General features: G+C 34.2%; 1 protein-coding gene across 4 annotated transcripts in view; it reads left to right on the forward strand.

Annotated features, from left to right (window-relative positions):
* The window catches only part of APPL1 (adaptor protein, phosphotyrosine interacting with PH domain and leucine zipper 1), a 35,069-nt gene that overhangs the window by 13,840 nt on the left and 7,053 nt on the right, over positions 1 to 14,176 (forward strand). For 2 of the 4 annotated variants that reach the window (XR_010947077.1, XM_067754891.1), the window contains exons 8-21: positions 329 to 475; positions 1,369 to 1,451; positions 2,183 to 2,341; positions 3,037 to 3,225; positions 4,709 to 4,751; positions 5,996 to 6,052; positions 8,443 to 8,534; positions 9,170 to 9,352; positions 10,878 to 10,930; positions 11,533 to 11,707; positions 11,808 to 11,844; positions 12,485 to 12,631; positions 13,202 to 13,252; positions 13,552 to 13,641. Coding sequence is in view for 3 of the 4 variants with exons in the window: in XM_067754891.1 (XP_067610992.1) it covers positions 329 to 475; positions 1,369 to 1,451; positions 2,183 to 2,341; positions 3,037 to 3,225; positions 4,709 to 4,751; positions 5,996 to 6,052; positions 8,443 to 8,534; positions 9,170 to 9,352; positions 10,878 to 10,930; positions 11,533 to 11,707; positions 11,808 to 11,844; positions 12,485 to 12,631; positions 13,202 to 13,252; positions 13,552 to 13,641 (1,506 nt within the window). In the remaining variant the exon portion in view is untranslated. The remainder of the gene's footprint in view (positions 1 to 328; positions 476 to 1,368; positions 1,452 to 2,182; positions 2,342 to 3,036; positions 3,226 to 4,708; positions 4,752 to 5,995; positions 6,053 to 8,442; positions 8,535 to 9,169; positions 9,353 to 10,877; positions 10,931 to 11,532; positions 11,708 to 11,807; positions 11,845 to 12,484; positions 12,632 to 13,201; positions 13,253 to 13,551; positions 13,642 to 14,176) is intronic. The other 2 variants (XM_067754892.1, XM_067754893.1) reach the window with 2 other exon arrangements.

Here is a 14,176-nt window from a genome sequence, read left to right on the forward strand (position 1 = left end):
TACCAGACTGTTGTCTGCTTTTCCTCCATGTGGTAGACCTTATCTGCCATGTTTAGTTTAGTTACTATAGCTACTATAGTTACTATAGTTCATAGCTATGTGTAGAATGCTGCTTTTAATGTGCATTTTAAAAAATAAAGTGGTTGGTAGTAAAACAGGAAAACTATCTTAGCCAATATTCTGCAGGATTTCTATCTCAGAAAATAAGACAGCTATGTACAATTGCTGGTGATGCACCTTTTTCCTTGGGTAGTCTCTTCCCCTCAGCCACTACTAAAGATAATTCAAAATTAAATAAATAATAGTATTTTTAATCTTTCACTCAAAGGTGAAGTATGAAGTAACAGAAGATGTCTACACTTCCAGAAAAAAACAACACCAGACCATGATGCATTATTTTTGTGCATTAAATACTCTTCAATACAAAAAGAAAATAGCATTGTTAGAACCTCTACTTGGGTACATGCAAGCTCAGGTGAATATTGTACTGTGTTCTGGATTATAACTGTCTTAAGAACTTTATATTAAGTTTGATTTTTATGTTAAAGGTAAGGATATTACAAACTAAGGTCAAATACTCATTTGTGTCTGTGATTTTAAAGCATTTTTTAAAATGTCAGAGTGCTGTTTTAAGGAAGTTAGGGAGAAGGGTTTTCCTAGCAAATGAAGATTTCAAATATTTTAGGGTAGATGAAACCACTTACCTTGTATTTAGACCTTGCCCATCACAGCTGGGGACAGAAAGATAAATGAATTCCAAAGCTACTCCTATTGCTCAAGCTTCCACTCACTCTTGCTTCATAATAGATCTGAAAGAGAATGGACGTGTTTGAGCTTGTCTCATGTTCCTGGCATACTTCCTGAGTTAAAATTAATGGATGAACTCCAAAGTATTCCAAGAGTTGTACATCAGGAAGGAGGCTAGAAAATTAAATTTGGGTAACATAAGATGAAATAGCAGTCCCCTAAAAGCAAGAGTTTAAAGAAATTTGAATATTCCTTTGAATATAAGTACTTATTATTCCTCAGATATAAAACTTATCTTTGTAGTAAACATGAAATAGTTTATCCATATGACTTACTTGAAATATTTTAAAATATATTTTCCAATTTTAAAAACTTGCTTACTATATGCATGTGTTAATATATAAGATGATGCACAGTGAAATTTAAGTGTAGTTTCTTCAGTGGCTCTATGCCCAGTAGAAATCATTGTAAACTACAACCTATTTTTACACAGTTGGAAATAATCCTTTGTTTTTTACTTAACTATGTATTTTGGTGATTGTTTATATGATTCACTCTAAGTATTTTGTGTGTATGTGTTTCTGTTGTTCAACCTCCCATTCCCATACCCTCTTGCCCCAGATAAGTTTCTTTAAGATGGGTTCTGAAAATCTCAATGACCAACTGGAAGAATTCTTAACTAATATTGGAACAAGTGTACAGAAGTAAGTATTTTCTTCCTTAAAATTGAAAATGAAGTTATGAGAATGATAAGTTAACAGCTAAATACCATAATCTAAAAATATTTACCACTTAATTTCTGAGTGGCTATTTTCCCTGCCGTGAGAGTGTTTCTCGAGTGGCTCGTGGATGCTTCTTGGTTTTCTCACCATCTTTTCCACAGAATTTGAACTCTGAATTTCATAACAGTGTCAAATCTGATGGTATTTTATTGATTGTAGACTAGGTTTTATGTCTGAATACAACAGACACATAATAATTATCCATAAGTGAATTATCTTCACAGTTATCTGAATTGTAGGGGATGGATGGGAGAGTACTAAATGAATCTTGCTTTGCAAGCCATGAGAGATTAAAGAGACAGAGAAAGTAGTTCTAATCAGGTTCAAAGTCTGAGCAGTGATGTGGTTAATCTGCGATATGGAGGGAGATGAAAATGATTGTTTTAAACGCACAGGGCAGAGCAGTTTGAAAATTCCTCCAAAGTATGAGTCATTCAGTGTGGCTTCATTAGTTTTGGAATTTGGTATTGTTCCCAAATATCTAAGTTTCCAATAAAATGTAAAGCTGCTTTATAACACGCCACTTTAACCACCCATGCCACTGCTGTTCTCTTTAGGAAAATATATACAGAACAAATATACAGATAAATAAGATTGGTAAGGAGTTCTTTGTCTGTTGTAGTTGGTAGTAAATAATCTGTTCCCTCTGTTAGTGTTCGCAGGGAAATGGACAGCGATGTAGAGACCATGCAGCAAACAATAGAGGATTTGGAAGTAGCCAGTGACCCCTTGTATGTGCCTGACCCAGATCCCACAAAATTTCCTGTTAATCGAAACTTAACCCGAAAGGCTGGATACCTTAATGCTAGGAAGTAAGAAAACTATTGTTATTTTCATATATTGTGTATCAATTAAGGTAATAACAAGTGAATATAATAAATGATATCTCCAAACTGTTCTGATTTTACTAAATGTTGAAACTTTTTACTAATACCACTATTAGTATTTATGCCAACTTTTTGACAGATGAGGTACATGAATAATTTTCAAAAGTAAAATTCTATTTAGATATTTATCAAATGATTTAGAATTATTTTAAAAAGTGAAACCAATTTGAGTTTAAATAAATCTAGCATAACATGTGAATGCTATTAAATATCATTATCATACTTTAAAATATATGTAATTACACCATCAAGTCAAATTTTAGTTTTTACCTAAAGATGGGATAAAGCAAGTTAACTCTAACAGTAAAATAAATTCTTTTGTTTTGAATTTATTCCCTTGAAATACAGTTGGACTGTATTTTATGGAGCATCATAACAGCTGTAATTTGATCATTTCCAGCCTTGTTTTGGAAATATATACATGCAGAATCACACAAGTGGGTCAGTTTATGTGAATTTATTTTAGAGACTGAAAACCTGATGTTTATATTTTCTACGCACCTTGGTGCCTTTTTGCAAGGTGGTTCTTTGTGATGTGCTTTACCTTTATCTTGTGTCTGGCTGATGATGGGATTTTAGGTGTGTTGTTATTAAAGAGTGAATGTACTTTCTTCATTTAGTAAAACAGGCTTGGTGTCATCTACCTGGGACAGACAGTTTTACTTCACACAGGGTGGAAACCTAATGAGTCAGGCCCGTGGGGACGTAGCAGGAGGCCTGGCCATGGACATAGACAACTGTTCAGTAATGGCTGTGGACTGTGAAGACAGGCGATACTGTTTTCAGATCACTTCTTTTGATGGCAAAAAGTTAGTATTTTTCCCTACTATTAAAAAAAATCTGTCATATTTTAAACTACTGAAATGTAGGATAATTCCTTTTCACTTGGACATTGTACACGTTAGAATTATTATGTATTAAGATAATTTTCTTTTTAATCTTGTAGAAATTAGTTGAATTTTCCTTTTTGACTTAGATAAATGATGTCTTAATATCTTGAGGTTGTCAAAGCAAGTTTATGTGGTAAAGACCTGGGATTTCATGTTAAGAGACTGGTCACTGAAAATCCAGCATGGTATGGGGAAGGCAGCACAAGCTAGTGGAAAGAGCTCCAACCTTGGGGTCAGAAAGTTCAAATTCTGGATCCACTACCTACTTTACAGTGTTAGACAAGTTACCTGACCTCTCTGAGCTTCAGTTTTCTACATGTAAAATGGAGGTTGGGGGGTCCTTCATTTCTATTTTGTGAATTGTTATGTAGAATAGAAATCTAACATATGTAATGTGCCTAGCATGTAGTAGGTGCTAATAATAATATTTTTAAATGTTAATCACATATTTCTGATCAAATTAATTATTTAGGCCATTAATGTTTACGTGCCATTCTAAAACTTCTATTACCTTTGCATTAAACAAGAATCCCATAGAGCAGCTTTTAAAACAAATTTTTGAGAAGCACAGAACAATACAAAAAGATGTATGAAAAAAAGCTATAATCTCATTAACCAGAAGCAATAATTAACTTTTTGGTCACTGCCTTACAGTTTTTATTTTTTATTCTAAGTACATTTTTAAAATAGCTGAGGAAATACTGAATGTTTATTTCATATTCCTTCTATAAACAAACAATGAATGTCAATTACTGTGTGTCATTTATCACACTGGATGTTGGGAGTCCCTTTGTTCATTTGTCAAAATTACCAAACTGTTAACGTTACTGGATGTATTTACATTTTTGTATTTCCAGTTTTTTGCTAATGCTTAACATGATTTCCCATTTCACATTCCTGGTGTGATTCAAAATTAGTGAAAAAAAATTTTTTCTAACTCTTAAATATTAACATCTATAGAAAAGCTACATATCCCTATGTTAGTGATTAATATGTTGAAAAGTTTTACTTAACCATATTCAAGGAAAAATAATAAATAATGAAGTAAAATTAGTATTTTCTATTAGGACCACTGATTTATGTTTGAAATATATATGGTAAGTGTCAGAAAGTTGAAATGCATTTTCTTAGTGTCAATGTACCTTTGTTATAGTCTGCCTTCTGAAAACCAGCACATTTCTTTTTTGGTACATCTTGGCATAGATAGACAAAGTCAAGAGTTGTTAAAATCTGAGTCCTGATACCTCTGATAGTCTCCTTTCCTTAAGATACTGGTTGGTTATGTGTTTTCTCTTTGTTTGTTTCATACTGATGTGTATCTTTAAAGATAAAAATTTCTCACTCATGTTAAAAGTACTTAAGAAAAAAGTTGACTGTCAAACTTTTTCTCTTTTTTTTTCAGGTCTTCAATTTTGCAAGCAGAGAGTAAAAAAGACCATGAAGAGGTAAAATTTTATCTACTTAATTTCTTCAGCATCATCTTAAGATATTTTTCTGATGACAAAACATATTGATGTGTTCATTATAGAAATTTGGAAAATCCTAGTTAATTACAAATCTTTTTTTCAAAAAAGTCTATTGTCCTCAAGCAACATTCTTAAGTTTTGCATGGAATTTTACAACTGGACCTATAAGGAGAGACCTTAGAGATCATTTCTTGCTGTCTTTTTAAAAGCTCAAATTCAGAAATGACCTTGTGACTGCTGCTTTCTGGCAGGCTGTTAGTATCATGAGGCGAGTTTAATCTATTCCCTTCTCTTACCAACTCTCGAGACAGTATTTGCTGCATTAAGAACATAGTGGCAGATGTAGCATGGCAGGAAGCAACTAAAGCTTAAAACCTTGGGGAAATGAAAGACAGAAAAACAAAAATTTGGGAGTGTTTGTTCTTCCTCGTGAGTCTTTTGTTTTTGGCTCCATTTTTACTTGTCGTTCACCAAATATGGAAGGTAAGTTGTTATTATATAATTGTGCTGGTAAAAGACAAGTTTAGAAATTATGTAGAGATCAACTTTTATTTACTTCTTATGGAAAAGAGTAGGTATTAAAACGTGCTTCTGGTCTCTGAGGAATACAGACATATGGCTGTTCTTTGCAGGGTTTACCAAACAGAATATTAGGTTAGCTTTGTAAGGCTCCTTAGGCACTGGAATACTTGAGAGTGAAGCAGAGGATGTGGGGCAGAGAGTGTTTTCTGTGTTATTTATAAACCTGAAAGGGAAGTATGTAAAATACGTTCACAAGGAATATATTTAGCTCTTAACTTTTTTTACATTGGTATTAATCATGGTATCTGAGTCCAGACTGTCTTATTTGGTGGGGATTAGATATAATTTATATTAGATATAAAAAAATTTATATTAGATATAAAAAAATTTATATTAGATATAAAAAGATAAATATAGACTATTAAATTACAGTTTAACATGATAGCTATATTTTTTATTTCCTTGTATGAAATAAATCTGGAATTTAAAAATAACAAATCTGTTCAGTGTTCTGTTATACCTTCATATGTTGTACATATATATGCTTTTGCATATAGGAAGGTATTTATATCATAAGAAAGATTATATGTTATTTCTTCTAGTGAAACTTCTATGTCAGTTAAATATTAAACATTCTCTTTTAGAAGGGAAGCATTGTAGAAAAAAATATTAATCGTATTTTTCTATTTTCCCTTTTGCAGTGGATCTGTACAATAAATAACATATCTAAACAGATATATTTAAGTGAAAACCCAGAGGTAATATTTTTATTTTATGTATCCAGATATGGCAAAATTGAATAATTCTGTGGCTTATATGGCTTTTATTGTATTTTCTCAAGTTCTGTAATCTTTTAATTTGCCCTTGAATGGGCAGCTTTCATATATCATGAATAGAATGAGTATCTGGTCTTCCTAGAACAGTAAATTATTTCAGAACGTACTGAAATCAGTCAACCAACAAATGTAAGTAGACATCAACCTTGTGTTTAGCACCATGTTGAGCACCATGGAGAAAGGGGATATAGAAGAAAAATAGGCCATGGCCTCTGCCCTCCAGGAGCTTATGTATGTGGGAAGAGAAATCTAAAACTTTAAGTAACATTTCATATAAATTGAAAGTGTATGGTGATGACTGAAAGCTTAAGATTTCAGAATATTAAGATCAGTATGGATTTTAGTTTTAGAGAAAACTCTGTGGAGATGGCATAAACCTGAGCTAGGTAGGATTTTTCCAGATTTTGAGGAATTTTGTGAAATTAGTTGTATAATTAGAATTGAAAGGTCTTGTTGGAGAATAATAGAAAACTGAAATGTGCATACAAATCACCTGGGGACCTTGTTAAAATGCATATTACGTTTCAGTAGGTCTGGGGTGAGGCAGCCTGAACTCTCAAGTTTTGCCAGTTATGCTTTGAGTAGTGGGTATCAAATCACATGAACTCAGCAGTGTAGACAGAGTTGTAGATGCAGTCCAAACATGCAGGCAGAACCCGGGGTGCAGAGAACTCTGGAAGGACCAGTGAGTCCTAACTGCAGTGTAGTTGGGAAGAGACTTGGTTTAAGAGAGGAGCCATCTGACCTCTGCCAGTCTTGGTAGGCCCAGCTAGGCTGTGAACCTGGCTGCCTCCCAGGGCTGTTTGGGGCTGATGGGAGGCTGGGGGTGGGGGTTACGGTTTCAGTTGAGGCAGATCGGGGCTAATTTCTCTAGGAAGCCCTACCCTTCTAAGTCTTAAACTGTCGTTGGTGTAGTGGTTAATTAGACAGGACTGTTGGGGGACATGTAGGAGGCCATTATAGTTTAGGCATGAATTGAGGGTCTGAACATGGTGGTAACCTGAGGGAAGAGAGAAGAATGAATCATAGAAACAGGTAAAAAGAAATTGGCTGGACTAGTTAGCAACTGACCGATGTAAAGGATGAAGAAACCGACCAACATAAAGGATGAAGGAGACAAAGATGACTTCCAGGTTTTAAGCCTGGATGAAGGGAAGAAATGAAGGGAAGAACAATTTGGAAAAGAAGAGTTCTGTTTTTACCATAATGGTTTTGAGGTGCCATCCAAGACACATATGATTTGGATGCCTAGGAAAAAAGTTTTGAACTAAAGAAGCAAAATCTCATGACCTGAAAAATATTAGTTGTTTCTGTTAGTTTTATAATGATCTAATGAGTTTAATCTAAGAATATCAGTGCTAATTGTAGAGAAGTCTTCTGCTTTTAGTAACTTGATCTCCTGCCAAACTTGCTTTTTCTTTCTGTTATGTCACTTGGGAAGAACAAAAAATTAAAATGCAAATTAGATGACTTGTTAATACCTAAGGAATACAAAGGGAATATAGTGTTTGGATTTGAATAAGTCAGGCTTATTATACTCTCCTGCCAATTATCAGAAGTCAGAGTTTTAATATTTTCCAGATTATCCAGAATTATTTTATTTATATTAATGAGAAGAAATTTTGATCGATTTGTGGCATTGTCTTTATACTTTTGCTAAGACACAGAAGTGCAAAAATGTTTTGTGATTATTTTTTCTAATGTACATGCTATTTTATTTAGCTTGTGTTTTAAATTATTTAATAAGTTTAATATTTTAATAAGTTTTTAAATATTTCTTATGGAAAGCTTTTTTCAAATTTGGCCGAAAATATCCATGATAACTTTATTAATAAATACACAGATATTTCTGAGCATAAATACATTCCGGAAAATCATAAAAACTTCAGGATCATGGTTATAAAATACTTTAATATTTTGTGACTATTTCCTACTCCTTTTAAATTTCTTTATTTAGCAAATTTGAGTGCCCATATGCTACGCACTGTACTAGGCACTAGCAATACAAACCTTAATCCAAAAAAAATTTGATAGTTAAAATTTAAAGAAAAAATATTTCCTATTATGTATATTAGTAGAAAAAAATCAGATTTTCCCCCTAGATTTACAGGAAGTAAGAGGAAACTTAAGTTATAATGTTGTGAAATTAATTATGTGTCTTAATACTAAGACAAGAGAATGTGGAACAACTTTAGTAACTTCAATTTACATTTTAAGTGTAACTCAGGGACATTCTGACAGTTCAGAGAGTTATATTTAAACTTTTGGTTTTCTTGCTTTACTAATTCATCCTTTTTTTAAAAAAAAAATAGGAAATTGCTGCACGGGTAAATCAGTCAGCTTTGGAAGCTGTCACTCCTTCCCCGTCTTTCCAGCAGAGGCACGAGAGCCTGCGGCCAGCAGGGTGAGTTACCAGTCTCTGGGCTCTTTAAAGAACTATATGGGCTATTGAAAGTGTTAGCAAACACTTTGATTTTAGCAGTGTTAGTTACATTAGTACGAAATAGTTCTAGAAAATGTATTTCAAATAGGTAAATTTACCAGCAAGAGTGCTAAATAAATGATGATTCCAAATTTTCCTTGTGTTTATCTCTAGGTTAAAGTGATTTACGTTTCTGAATTTAGTAATTGGAAAGAAAAAGTCTTTTGATAAAGTCTTTTGACAAAGTAACTGTGATTTGGGATTGTGTGTATTAAAATTTGTTCTCATCGACTTATAAAATTGTATTTTCTTTTCTCATAGTTTTTTTTTTTTTTTTTTTTTTTTTTTTTGGTACGCGGGCCTCTCACTGCTGTGGCCTCTCCCGCTGCGGAGCACGGGCTCCGGACGCGCAGGCTCAGCGGCCATGGCTCACGGGCCCAGCCGCTCCGCTGCATGTGGGATCTTCCCGTAACAGGGCACGAACCCGTGTCCCCTGCATCGGCAGGCGGGCTCTCAACCACTGCGCCACCAGGGAAGCCCTTTTCTCATAGTTTAAGTGTTTAATTTCCAAAAGAGAAAACTAAATGCAATGCCTTCTTGTTTTCTTCTGTGCTTAGACAATCTCGGCCACTGACAGCTCGAACCAGCAGTTCAGGATCCATAGGATCTGAGCCCACAAATTTGGCTGCCCTCTCTCTAGATTCTCTCGTTGCTCCAGACACCCCAATACAGTTTGACATCATTTCTCCTGTGTGTGAAGATCAGCCTGGCCAGGCAAAAGCCTCTGGCCAGGGAGGCAGGTGGGTAATAGGAAGGTCTGTAGGGCTGTAGGGCTTATGAGCCAATTTCTACAGTTGAGAGCCATCTCTCATATACCTTGTGCATCAGCTGTGTTTTACTTTCTTTGTTTAATTACCTAACAGAATTTTGATAGTTGAAGAAGAATCATGCAGGCTTTTCTCTGTTTTTTGCCTCAGTTAAATGAGTTAAGATAATTTAGTTTTAAAAATACTCAATTCTGAATTGTTTATCAGATCTACTTCTAAGGTATTTACTCTTAAAATTACAGAAGAAAGTTGACAGTCCTATTTTTACATCATGACAATGTTTTTAAAATTCTTGAGAGTAATACATGTGCTACAGGTTTATTAGAAAACGTTATATAGGGGACTTCCCTGGTGGTCCAGTGGGTAGGACTCTGTGCTTCCAATGCAGGGGGCCCGGCTTCGATCCCTGTTTGGGGAACTAGATCCCGCATGCATGCCACAACTAAGAAGTCCACATGATGCAACTAAGAGACCCGCATGCCGCAACTAAAAAAAAAAAAAAGTTATCTTGTGTCAGAATAAGAAATCTCCAGGAAAGAACTAAAACATTGTCATGCTATGAATTATTAATAAATTATCTTTTGTTTATATGATGAGAAATCCTTGTCAAAGCAGTTAAAATTTTTCTTTGGCTGTGGATGAAGGTAACGTGGCTTAAGGCAAATCATTTATTAAGTAGGTGGGGCACCTAATAAATTGATAATGTAGTAATTTGGATATACATGGCCGTGACCAAGAAAAGATAATTTACTCTTGATCACAGAAATATACTTAGCATTTGATATGATAGGTCAGACATGTATTAGGGAGATCAATTTCATGTTATCTTAAAGCCAGTGTTATCTTAGAACCACTTAGCTCTCTGTTTGTCTATAAAACCTACTTTGGATTGTACTTTTCTTCCTTCGTTGTGGGTGTGTCATGAGCCATGCACACTAAGGAGGGAGGTAGCTTCCATTCTCTAGTTAGCTTTTCTTCTTGCATTCTGTTACGTATGTCTTGAGAAACACAGGTTTAAAACTAGAAAATGTTCAAATTATCATAGTTAACTTGCGACATGTACTTAGAGGACCTAAAAAAAGGTTTTTTACAATCCAAGGAAATTCCTGGCATTTTTCTCATGTACCTAAAGTTGAAGCTAAATTAGCCATTCCTCTGTCCTACTTTATTTAAATTCAAGAACTTTTGCAACATGTTTTATTATAATGTTGATTTTTGTGTGTCTATGGCTAAACATGCAATCTGTCCACATCTTCTAAAATATAGCAACTTTGAGTTCAGCCTATTAACTTAGTGTGAGGGCAGAGTCCTTCATCACAAGTTAGTTGGTCATCAGTAGTGTTCCTTAACAGGAAGGGGTATTTTGGAGCTTTTTTAAAATGTATGTACAAGGTTTTGTGACTTTTAGTTTTTAACTCTGGGTTCAATGATTGAGATTCCTTCCATGTGGCTCATGGTAACTGACCTCTGGTTCATAATTTTTTAAAATACTTTTCAGGCGTACAAATCCATTTGGAGAATCTGGAGGAGGTACAAAATCTGAAACTGAAGGTAAAACAAGTGTAGTATTCTTATATTTTAGAAATTCTCAGAGCAGTAAACTATGTGAAGAATTTGATGTTTACATTTGTTTTGCTGTATGCTGTTTTAATGGTATCTATACTTCACAGTTTTCTCTTTTCACTCATAGTACACTTAAAGCAACAGAACTTAATCAAACTTAAGATTTCATTATTCACACAAAATTATAGATTATGATACTTTTGACCTCATAGTCAAATTTTCATTCCATAAGATATCCTTTGACCTTTTCCTAACAGCTGTTTTCTTCTGGTTTTGGAGCATAACTTTTTTTTTCTTTTTCCCATAGCTATTTACTTTGATATAATTTCAAACTTACAGAAAGGCTGTAAGCATAGTAAAAGGAATTCTTTTTAACTCAGAAGTACCAATTGCCAAAGCATAACCTTTTGCTATTTGAGTTTGAGATCTTAATTCTTCTATAAGATGAACACTGTAGTTAGGAGTTATTTCTAAATGCTTCTGCTGTGTTGAATTTTTCATTGGAAAACCTAAAGAAAGCAGTGTATTTTATTCCTTAGGAAAAGAAATTTGGGATTTAAAAATACATAATGTACCTTATTTTGTTGTAGATTCTATTCTTCATCAGTTGTTTATTGTCCGATTCCTTGGTTCTATGGAGGTGAAATCAGATGACAATCCAGATGTTGTTTATGAAACAATGCGCCAAATCTTAGCTGCCCGGGCCATCCATAACATCTTTCGTATGACAGAATCACATTTATTAGTCTCTTGTGATTGTTTAAAGTAAGTAGTAACCTGTCCCTCAAAAAACTGTAGGAAAAAATGTTTACATAACTTTAGCCTAATTAAAATTTGTCTCCCAAATTTTTAATTATTATTATAGGTTAATTGATCCACAGACACAAGTTACAAGGCTCATGGTGAGTTCTGCATGTTTAAAGCTTTATTTTAAGTCTCTTTGTACATATACACGTCTTACATCTTTATAATAATCCTGATTCTGTATATTCAGATATGGTAGCATGAATTATGATTGGTCTTTAGGGTGTTATAATTGAGTCTATGGCTATCTCTACAAAAAAGTTGTAACATTCCGTGTAACTTAAAGAATCAATGCAATCTGGTGTGATACTTAGTATTTATATTTATCCCTCAGTTAGGGAGCATATATCATACACTAAAGAAACTAAAAATTAAATTAAGGGATTAAAAGGCCAACATGATTGAGTTTATTTTATAATTATCTGTTTTGAAATAGCTGCAGGCATGTGCTTCTATTTAATCATTTAATAATATAGACCATTTTTGTTACTGAATTTGTAAAATGTGTTAATGACTAATAAAACAAATTCAGTATTCAACAACCTTTTAATTTCCTGACAATCCAAACCAAATATGACATTGTTTGTTCTTGGATTACCATTCGGTTAAGAAAAACAACTGACTCTAATGTTCTATTTAGGATATTAAACAACTTAGTACATGAGTTTGTCATATGTAAGAGGGCTGTTTTAATGGTTTGAAAAATTTCATGTTTGCTTCTGATGTTTTCTGTGGCAGTTTCCATTACCCAGTGTAGTTTTGTATGCTACACACCAGGAAAATAAGAGGCTTTTTGGATTTGTTCTTCGGACATCAGGAGGGAGAAGTGAAAGTAATCTGTCATCAGTCTGCTATATATTTGAATCAAACAATGAGGGTGAAAAGGTACGTGGCTTTTCAAAATGTGTTTCTGTTGTGAAATACATGTCATAGTCAAAGTTCTTACTAAGATTTCTGGAGAAAAACTCCCAAACTTTGCCTAGTCCAACTGAGCTGCTTGACCAAAGCCTCTTGTTTTGAGGAGAGCTGAGCTGATGGGTTGGGCCATCTGACTCCACAAACCTGTATCTTCCTGGCCATTGATAGCTGTTGCAATCTTCTGGCTTTGTTAACTTATCCTGGGAATGCAAAATATTCCCATAATCAGCCATTTCCAAATGTCTTCATCTTAGAGTAGCAGCAGCAGCTGCTTGCTTTCTTCTTTGCAACTGTACCATCTCAGTAATGAATCTGAGATAACAAGAAGTGGGGTATGTGAAAGAGATGAGAGCCAGCAGTGGCAGCTCACAGACTCTGAAGAAAATACACAAAGGATTGGTTTTGGGGCTGGAACATTCTTAAATCAGCTTTTGTTTGAAGCAGTGTATTAAAATGAGTTATAAAACTAGTTACATCAGCCATTTGGATACTTGATGTAAGAACTGCCTGAGTTTTTCTTACTTGTTCCCCCTTTAGATTTGTGATTCTGTTGGACTGGCAAAACAGATAGCTTTGCATGCAGAACTGGTAAGAATCCAAGACACTTAATTATCCAAGAATGTTAACTAAAGTAATATAAGATCTTTCATATTAGCAAGTAAATAAAAATGATTTTGCTATGCAAGGTTAACAATAGATGCTATTCCTGATACATAGCATTTAGAATTTGGATAAATGGCTAACATTAGAATGTAAATTTTTGGTGTGCTTTCTCATATAAATGCAAATAATAATTTGAAAAGGTTACAAAGGTAATATTAATTGACAAGTTAAAATTTAAAGTTATTTCATATTTAATTCATTAGTTGTATTCATCTGGTCTTCAGGATCGCAGGGCATCAGAAAAACAAAAAGAAATAGAGAGAGTAAAAGAGAAGCAACAGAAAGAACTCAGTAAACAAAAACAAATTGAAAAGGTATGCAGTCCTAATGTCTAGATCTTCTCTGACTAGATATGATGTTTATGAAGAGTTTCCTTAATTCAGCACTGTGACTTTCATATTGGAATTTTCAAGTGAAGGTCTGTTTCTACTTGCTCAGCCACTTCATACATAACCAGATGATTCATAGCATAGTAGAAAAGGATGACATCTGTCTTCTTGGCTGCGCCGCACGGCTTGTGGGATCTTAGTTCCCCAACCAGGGATTGAACTGGGGCCCTTGTCTGTGAGAGCTCGGAGTCCCAACCACCGGACTGCCAGGGAATTCCTGACATCTGTCTTCTGATACAATGTTTACATTATAGTTATATTGACATGTAGTGTGACTTGCTGTTTAGCAAACATACTACATATTCCAGAAGAGGTTGGAAGGTTGTCTCTGTCAAAGTAGGTCTTTTGAGAGGAGATATATATATGGCTTTCATCAATGGTAGTTGTGTGTGTGTGTGTGTGTGTGTACACACACACACACACACACACACACACACACACATATATTAGAGAGAGGGAA

This window comes from Pseudorca crassidens, chromosome 10 (genome assembly GCF_039906515.1).
Source record: "Pseudorca crassidens isolate mPseCra1 chromosome 10, mPseCra1.hap1, whole genome shotgun sequence".
Lineage (NCBI taxonomy): Eukaryota > Metazoa > Chordata > Mammalia > Artiodactyla > Delphinidae > Pseudorca > Pseudorca crassidens.